Source organism: Littorina saxatilis, linkage group LG10, assembly GCF_037325665.1.
Source record: "Littorina saxatilis isolate snail1 linkage group LG10, US_GU_Lsax_2.0, whole genome shotgun sequence".
NCBI classification, from domain to species: domain Eukaryota; kingdom Metazoa; phylum Mollusca; class Gastropoda; order Littorinimorpha; family Littorinidae; genus Littorina; species Littorina saxatilis.
The window spans coordinates 22,879,912-22,890,158 of record NC_090254.1 but is presented as its reverse complement, the minus strand read 5'-3'; the positions used below and the strand labels follow the sequence as shown (position 1 = coordinate 22,890,158).

Genomic DNA, 10,247 nt, shown 5'->3' with positions numbered 1-10,247 from the left:
TCAGTGTATATTAAGTTCTATGTACTACATCTTACTCAGTCTTGAAAGAGTCGTGTCTGTCATGAATTGTACATTTTTCAGAAGTTCTCATGAACGTGAGAGAGATATTGGTATTGAAGTTTTAGGCCAAAATCCGACACAGCTTGATAAATTGCTAATACATTGTCATGGTCGTCGTGTTAATGTTAAAATAGAATGCTTCAATTTCTAATGAAGCTGTTGCAACTAATGTACTGAAAAAAGCAATAATGCTAACCTTTTGAAATTCGATACCAATCCGTGTACCATACTATCTACATGTTCAAGTGACAGAACTAATGGCGGACTGTTGACGAAGTGAGCTAATGTGGGACACTGTCCTTACTGTCGTCGTCGTCACCGTCATCATCATCATCATCATCATCATCATCATCATCATCATCATCATCATCATCATCATCATCATCATCATCATCATCATCATCATCATCATCATCGTCGTCGTCGTCATCAACATCATCATCATTATCATCATCATCATTGCCGTCGTCGTCGCTGCCATCGTGTCGTCGCTGTCGTCTTCGTTGTTGGAACAGCGCCGGTACGTAACTGGCCTGTGGTGTTAGCGAGGACGTACAGGGACCACTTTCACGATCAGGGCCTGCATGTGGTCTCACTGCGCACTGACTATGCACGGAACACACAGGAACAATCTTGTACCTAGACTATTTTCTAAGATGAGCGAAAGTTTTTTTCTCACTGTAAGAACAACCAACAAAACAAAAACGAAAACAAGCTAAAAATGAAGAAAATAAACTCTTACAGGGCCGGTTACTGACCTTCAGATATGACACAAACTTGGTAGACCCTGGTCACATTTCAAAGTCATGCACAGTGGGGTCGCTTTCAGGTTAAAACAAGGTCAATTTCCATTTTCTTCCATGTTTTTTGAAGCTCCAAAGATCCGGTCAGTTAGTAGAAATGTATCATTTTCTTCAATGTTCATGGAGCTAGAGCTCCATACAATTCCCGAGTACTATTACGTTTGACGAAGGTGGGTCGTATGAACATTCCCTTTTCTTGTTAATTCTTGTTATGTTATTTCTTATTGTTCTTTTTATTGTTATAGTTGTGAGCCCCTGTGGAGAGGCAAAACAAAACGCAGCCCACATCCCACAGGATTGCAGAAACCTCCAGCCCTTAAGGACAAAGACTTGGCCCAGGCCGACGACCCTCCAAGACAAGCTGCATATGGTCCCATGGAGGCTCTGCAAAAAAAAAAAGAAAAAAAAAAGACCACCAGCTTCATATCCAGAGCTGGACTTAAAGTGTAAAGACGATCGACAAGAAGGCAAGAAAAAGAAGAGATCTAAATAACAAAGTGACTGATGAGATAAACAAAGTTAAAAAAAAAATAAAAAAAATAAAAAGAATTCTGTACTCACTGATACAAGGACAGCACAATACAATACGAATTTTCGCTCTTGAAAGATGTGTTGGAAAGAAGCGAAGAAGCCCCTTTCAATCAGCGCCGTCATTCTGTACGACTGACACAAGAGCGCTGGAACCCTAATGATTAAAGGCCGTGTCAAAAGTGTTGGATTATCTTTCAGAAAGGTGCGACGGTAGTGTTATTCTTGTATTTTAATCTTCTGCTTTACTGTTTGTATTATACCGAGCATTGTACTCTTTTTTTCGCCAAACGATGTTTGTAACATTCAGTAACTGTTGCCTTTTGCAACGCCGTGTGCTGCTATGTGGAGATCGTATTGAAATGTATTGCATGGGAAAATTCGGAGAATGTGCGAAGAACGTGTGAAAGTCTTTAATCTGTAAACAAGTGTTGATCATCACCTCGTGAAATTTGACACATTTTCATTGCAATCTACGCGTTGTGTGACATTTTCATACTTCAGTTTGGGTACTAGATCTTCAATGAATTCCTACATTGTTATCTGTTTTTGGAATGGCCTGCCGATGCGAATTCATGCATAATGTATTTTTTATAACCAGGAAGTAAACATGATTTATAAATCAAAGTACATCCTTACTTTGGTGAGCATAGCAGAGAAATGTGCCTGTAAAGCCATAATATGAAAATGATATAATACCAAACTGATATGTGCATAATTATCTGCAGTGCTGCAACACCGTGGTGCGATACGGGACACCGTAACCCACGTTACGTGTTATCATCCCTGTTTTTAGCAGAATATCAAAATGATATAATACCATAATGATATGTGCATAATTATCTGCAGTGCTGGAACACCCTGGTGCGACATGGGGCACCGTAACCCACGTTGCGTGTTATCGTCCCTGTTTTTAGCAGCAGTGTAGACAACTTTGAATTAAATTTGATGATTATTATTGTTAATTGTATGCACTCAAAACAACAACAGAAGAACCTTGTTCTTTTTCTGTGGTCTTTGTAATTGTAGGTAAACATTTAAGGCACACACGTATACAAAATAGTGATGAGTAAGGTAACCTGTGTGAACAAGTAGGGTAGGTAGATAACTTATTCTTGAATATAGTTAGTGTGAGATAATTTCGTTCTCCCTCCGTAATATGTGTTTAGTTGTGTGTTTTTTCCCGAAAAAAAAATTTTGTGTAAAAAAAGTTATTGGGTCGGCAGGAAACAATAGGTTAGGTTTGGTTACTGTAAACATTCAATTTGTAACGCCTAACCCAACGTCACGGGGGTTACGTGGACACGTGTTACACTGCTCCCCCCCCCTTTTTATGACCGCCCAATTTAAGACTTCCTCCCTTTTAAGACCTTGTTGTCTCAGACTTTCTGTTCAGAACCTCTATAAATTTACCCCCATTTTAAGACCCCCTCCTTTTTAAGACCTTGTTTTCTCCGAATTTGTTTATGTCATTAAAGGGGGCTTCCACTGTATCAATATCGTAGATTTCCACATGGATATCATTGCATCCACTGCACTCTGCATTCCACACATTCCACCGCGCACGAGAGCAAGCTTCACACAGAATTATATATACAGCAACGACAAACGATCCCCTGTATATGTGATGCTTGACAAACTTTTATCGGCATGTCGAAATCTGAAATAGAGTCTGCAGTCATCTCCAGAAATGTGAAATGTAAATGTGGAATAGAGTCTGCAGTCATCTTCAAAAATGTCAAAAATGTAAATGTGGAATACAGTCTGCAGTCATCTTCAAAAATGTGAAATGAGTATGTGGAATACAGTCTGCAGTCATCTCCAGAAATGTGAAATGTAAATGTGGAATAGAGTCTGCAGTCATCACCAGAAGTGTGAAATGTAAATGTGGAATAGAGTCTGCAGTTATCTTCAAAAATGTCAAAAATTTAAATGTGGAATAGAGTCTGCAGTCATCACCAGACATGTGAAATGTAAATTTGGAATAGAGTCTGCAGTCATCACCAGAAATAAGAAATGCAACTGTGGAATAGAGTCTGCAGTCATCACCAGAAATGTGAAATGTAACTGTGGAATAGAGTCTGCAGTCATCACCAGACATGTGAAATGTAACTGTGGAATAGAGTCTGCAGTCATCACCAGAAATGTAACTGTGGAATAGAGTCTGCAGTCATCACCAGAAATGTGAAATGTAAGCCTACATGTGGAATAAAATCTGCAGTCATCACCAGAAATGTGAAATGTAAATGTGGAATAGAGTCTGCAATCATCTTCAAAAATTTCAAAAATTTAAATGTGGAATAGAGTCTGCAGTCATCACCAGAAATGTGAAATGTAAATGTGGAATAGAGTCTGCAGTCATCACCAGAAATGTGAAATGTAAATGTGGAATAGAGTCTGCAGTCATCACCAGAAATGTGAAATGTAAATGTGGAATAGAGTCTGCAGTCATCACCAGAAATGTGAAATGTAAATGTGGAATAGAGTCTGCAGTCATCACCAGAAATGTGACATGAAAATGTGGAATAGAGTCTGCAGTCATCACCAGAAATGTGAAATGTAAATGTGGAATAGGGCCTGCAGTCATCTCCAGAAATGTGAAATGTAAATGTGGGATAGAGTCTGCAGTCATCACCAGAAATGTGAAATGTAAATGTGGATTTTCCTAGGAGACGTATCCGTGGTTCTGAAAAAGGGAGAAACATGTTATCAGAGAACGTCATCTTATTTGATGTCAACAAAGGGCTATATACGGTTGCGAAAATAACCTGAAACTTCAGGCTTCACACTTTTGTAGTCGTAAACAACCTGAGACCTACAGGTGGCTTCAGAATTCACCGCAAAAGAATCCGCTTAAAGGCATAATCCTCCCCGATTCGTCTCAAGATCTCAGTTCTGGCCATGATTTTACCATGCCTCCAGTTGGACACTGGTAGCCAATGGTGTCAATTTTCAAAGTCAGTAAATTCCAAACATAAATCAAACTCTACACAGGAATCAGTCAGGAGTTACATTCTTGGTATTTGTCCAAGTAGAGAGATACATTTATCCTATGTAAAAGCCTGGACTGATACAGATCTGAGTTAGTGAGCAGAACTGTAGTTTTCACAGTATTTTGTTTGTTTGTTTGTTTGTTTGCTTAACGCCCAGCCGACCACGAAGGGCCATATCAGGGCGGTGCTGCTTTGACATATAACGTGCGCCACACACAAGACAGAAGTCGCAGCACAGGCTTCATGTCTCACCCAGTCACATTATTCTGACACCGGACCAACCAGTCCTAGCACTAACCCCATAATGCCAGACGCCAGGCGGAGCAGCCACTAGGTTGCCAATTTTAAAGTCTTAGGTATGACCCGGCCGGGGTTCGAACCCACGACCTCCCGATCACGAGGCCAACGTTTTCACAGTAGCGCTTGCTACTTTCATCTTTTTACATATCTCTACCGTTCTTTTTTTACCCCTCTCCCCCCCCTTCTTCCCCCTGCTAGTTTTGTCTTGTTCTTTGCTTGGTTTGCTTTGAATCTGATTTTGATCCAGATAGTTCTATAGTATATAAGTAATGTTATGTCCGACATCATTAGTGTGTTATTCTCCAACTGCGTAGGGCGTTCGCTCGAGTTCGTGTTCCTATTGTTTCTTGTTGTATTATTGTATGCGTGAAAACGTTATTTCCACGTGATTTCGTCCATACAAATCTACGTAATTTTACGTTGAAACACAACGTAAACACAACGTTGCCCAACGTAAATAGAACGTGAATACAACGTACAATTTTTTGAAACTCAACGTAAACCCAACGTTCGCCGGCCAACGTGAATACAACGTGAAATTGTTTGCTGAGTGATGTTTGATTGAATTAAACCTTAGAATAAAAAAACCAAGAAAGGTAGGTTGCTGGAACGTTTGATATTGACAAAACAATACATTCACACATATATCGACCCAACGTGCACAGACAAAGAATAACAAAAACTTATCAGGCTGATTTTTTCTTCCGCCTGCCACGAAGGCGCAAGCGAATGAAACCTTTCACATTAAGATTAAAACAAGTCGCGTAAGGCGAAAATACAATATTTAGTCAAGTAGCTGTCGAACTCACAGAATGAAACTGAACGCAATGCAACGCAGCAAGACCGTATACTCGTGGTCCACCGCTCACGGCATAGGCAGTGAAATTGACAAGAAGAGCGGGGTAGTGGTTACGCTATGCTGCATAGCACGCTTTTCTGTACCTCTCTTCGTTTTAACTTTCTGAGCGTGTTTTTAATCCAAACATATCATATCTATATGTTTTTGGAATCAGGAACCGACAAGGAATAAGATGAAAGTGTTTTTAAAACGATTTCGAAAAAAAAATTTTGATAATAATTTTTATATATTTAATTTTCAGAGCTTGTTTTTAATCCGAATATAACATATTTATATGTTTTTGGAATCAGCAAATGATGGAGAATAAGATAAACGTAAATTTGGATCGTTTTATAAATTTTTATTTTTTTTTACAATTTTCCGATTTTTAATGACCAAAGTCATTAATTAATTTTTAAGCCACCAAGCTGAAATGCAATACCGAACCCCGGGCTTCGTCGAAGATTACTTGACCAAAATTTCAACCAATTTGGTTGAAAAATGAGGGCGTGACAGTGCCGCCTCAACTTTCACGAAAAGCCGGATATGACGTCATCAAAGACATTTATCAAAAAAATGAAAAAAACGTTCGGGGATTTCATACCCAGGAACTCTCATGTCAAATTTCATAAAGATCGGTCCAGTAGTTTAGTCTGAATCGCTCTACACACACACACACACGCACAGACACACATACACCATACCCTCGTTTCGATTCCCCCTCGATGTTAAAATATTTAGTCAAAACTTGACTAAATATAATGAATGTTCATTCATTCGCTTGCGGCTTCGTGGCAGGCGGAAGAAACAATCAGCCAGATAAGTTTTCGTTATTGTTTGTCTGTGCACTTAAAAGACCGTTGGGTCGATATATTTGTGAATGTATTGTTTTGTCAATAACAAACGTTCCAGCAACCTACCTTTCTTGTTTTTTGATTCTGAATTTTGGAACGTTGGCAGTCTCTTTACACCCCCGGTATAGGGTGTGTGTATAGGATTCGCTCCATGTGTTTGTTTGTTTGTGTTCGCATATAGATCTCAAGAATGAACGGACCGATCGTCACCAAACTTGGTGAACAGGTTCTATACATTCCTGAGACGGTCCTTACAAAAATTGGGACCAGTCAAACACACGGTTAGGGAGTTATTGGTGGATTAAGATTCTACAAGGACTTATAGAGGGAGATATTAATGGTCAAAGGGAAATAACCTTCTCAGTTGGTGGCAGTGAGAATGGTTATTTCCCTTTGACCAACGGGGGTGTTTTTCCTACCTCGGAGGAATTTCTTGTTGTTTTTGGATTTGAATTAAACCCAACTGGTTTCACGAGAAGGACCGCGCCTTTGATATTCGACATACAGAATGCAATGCTGGATTGTGAAAACTGCCTAAGATTTCTTGATAAGAGCACACGTGTGTATACCTTGATATCGATAACCACGATATCTTTAAATCAGATACCTCCACTTCCGAGCGATGACATCATTCAAGGTGGGGGGGTTGTATAGGTCACAGAGAAGAGTACACATTCAGTATTCATGTGCTAGCTAATTTACATAATCAAATTCAGGGGTCAGTACGATAAGTTTACTCTGAGCACACAACAGTTCACGAGGAATGTTTGAATTACACTACTACTCCAAACAGAACATATGACAATGAAATCAATACACCACTTCTGATCTGTCAAATATTTCAGCGTGAGAAATTTAAACATACCGGTCACAAGGGAGACTCAGTGGCGAAGCTGCCTGTGGTGGTGTAATGATAGACCGGTATATTTGACAATAAGAAACCCGGCTCGCACCCATTTTCTGTCATTTTCTCTCCACCAATTTGCTGTTGTGTTTTCCCCTTTCCCCTTTATTTCATTTTTTCTTCATCTACTTCTGTCATTTTTTCTTCCAACTAATTTCTGTCATTTTGTCTTCCGCCAACTGTTCTGTCATTGTTTTCCTCCACCAATTTTCTGTCCTGGTAATTTCCTCCTTTTTATATTTAGTCAAGTTTTGACTAAATATTTTAACATAGAGGGGGAATCGAGACGAGGGTCGTGGTGTATGTGTGTGTGTGTGTGTCTGTGCGTGTGTGTGTGTAGAGCGATTCAGACCAAACTACTGGACCGATCTTTATAAAAGTTTACATGAGAGTTCCTGGGATTGATATCCCCAGACATTTTTTCTTTTTTTCGATATCCGGCTTTTTGTAAAAGTTGAGGCGGCACTGTCACACTCTCATTTTTCAATCAAATTGATTGAAATTTTGGCCAAGCAATCATCGAGAAAGGCCGGACTTTGGTATTGCATTTCAGCTTGGTGGCTTAAAATTAATTAATGACTTTGGTCATTAAAAATCTGAAAATTGTAAAAAAAAACATTTTTTTATAAAACGATATAAATTTACGTTCATCTTTTTCTTCATCATTTTTTGATTCCAAAAACATAAATATGTTATATTTGGATTAAAAACAAGCTTTGAAAATTAAAAATATAAAAATTATGATCAAAATTAAATTGTCGAAAACACTTTCATCTTATTCCTTGTCGGTTCCTGATTCCAAAAACATATAGATATGATATGTTTGGATTAAAAACACGCTCAGAAAGTTAAAACGAAGAGAGGTACAGAAAAGCGTGCTATCCTTCTCAGCGCAACTACTACCCCGCTCTTCTTGTCAATTTCACTGCCTTTGCCACGAGCGGTGGACTGATATACGGTCTTGCTGAAAAATCGCATTGCGTTCAGTTTCATTCTGTGAGTTCGACAGCTTGACTAAATGTTGTATTTTCGCCTTACGCGACTTGTTTGTTCATAATTTGCTGAGAGACTCAAAACCGTGCTTTTTATATTTAGTCAATCGAGACGAGGGTGTGGTGTATGTATGTATGTGTGTGTGTGTGTGTGTGTGTGTGTGTGTGTGTGTGTGTGTGTGTGTGTGTGTGTGTGTGTAACGCGATTCTGAGAAACTACTGGACCATGGACCGATCTTCATGAAACTTAACATGAAAGTTCTTGAGAATTATATCTCCAGATTTTTTTTCTCTCAGTTTTTGGATAAATATCTTTGATGACGTCTTATCCGGATTTTTTTGAAAGTTGAGGCGGCACTGTTACGCTCTCATTTTTCAACCAATTTGGTTTAAATTTTGGTCAAGTAATGTTCGACGAAGCCCGGACTTTGGTATTGCATTTCAGCTTGGAGGCTTGAAAATTAATTAATGAGTTTGCTCATTAAAGTTGTCATTAAAATCAATTTTTCGCAAACAGATTTAAAAGTGATTGCATCGTATTCTCCATCAAATTTTGAATCTAAAAATATAAATACATATGTCATGTTTACTCTTAAAATGTGATCACAATTAACGAAAATAGATTAATTAGTACTTCGATTATTATTTAGAAATCGATCCAAAAATGATTTCATCTTATTCCTTATCATTTCCTGATTGCAAAAACATATAAATATAATATGTTGTATTCGAAACAATCTTACAAAGTTTAAAAGAATACAGAAAAGCGCGCTTCCCTGCTTACTGCAGTACGCTATTTCGCTATTCTTGCATGTCAGTTTCACTTCGTGTTGCACGGGGAAAACTGAGCGACTTCCTTGCCGCGTGGATTGACGAAGCTGTTTTGCCTTGGTGAAAAAAATGCAGTGCGGCGTTCAGTTTTATTCTGTGTGTTCGACAGATTGACTAAATGTTGTAATTTCGCCTTACGCGACTGGTTTTTGTTGTTGTAATCTCTCCCTGCATTCACTACATGAATATGATTGTGTAGTAGACTCCTCTGATTACCAAATACACCGCACACCTCCTGCTCAGCATTCCGTCTAATTTTCTTATATGTTTTGAAAACAACCTTGTTCTTTCTTTTTGTCTTGTTTACCTTCTTTCTTTCTTGCCTGTCTGACGAAAACAGATTCAGAGCATCTTGTTGGCTAATGTTCTACCCACACCCACACACACACATACACGCACGCACGTACGTACACACACACGAACACACAATCACACACACAAACACACACGAACACAGTCACACACAGACATAGACACACACACACACACATACATACACACACACATACATATACACACACACACACACACATACATATACACACACACACACACACACACCACACACACACGTTGAAACAAGCAAACAGATTGACACACACATCAACCACAATAATCGAAATAGAAAGTTCTTACTCATGTGCAATCTGTACCTGAGTAGGCCCTACACACTTTTTTCCTGCACTTTTTGTGTTGTGTACGTGAATGCATGCAAGCATGTGTGAGCAGTCGCACGAATCCCGTAACACACATTCCATCGCGCAACGCAACTCATTCTTTCCAGCGCCCCAGAAGGCCATGCCAGCCACTTGAAACGCACACCTGTGTCGCCGCGCAGAATGCCGACGCCAGCCGAGCGCGCAGCTGTCAATCATGCAGGTGAAAAGGACTAGCGGCACGCGACACCGGCTGACGGGTCCAAGTGTGGGAAAACCACGCCCCCTTGTTTTGACTAAATGTTTTAACATAGAGGGGGAAATCGAAACGAGGGTCGTGGTGTATGTGTGTGTGTGTGTGTGTGTGTGTGTGTAGAGCGATTCAGAGTAAACTACTAGACCGATCTTTATGAAATTTTACATGAGAGTTCCTGGGCATGATATCCCCAGATGTTTTCTTCATTTTTTCGATAAATGTCTTTGATGAC

At 39.4% G+C, this 10,247-nt stretch overlaps 1 protein-coding gene across 1 annotated transcript in view; it reads left to right on the top strand.

Moving 5' to 3' along the window:
- Positions 1-344: 344 nt before the first annotated feature.
- LOC138977813 (uncharacterized) overlaps positions 345-10,247 on the top strand; it is a 16,314-nt gene continuing 6,411 nt past the window's right edge. Inside the window, exons 1-2 of the mRNA XM_070350420.1 lie at positions 345-580; positions 1,109-1,244. Coding sequence (XP_070206521.1) covers positions 345-580; positions 1,109-1,244 — 372 coding nt within the window. The remainder of the gene's footprint in view (positions 581-1,108; positions 1,245-10,247) is intronic.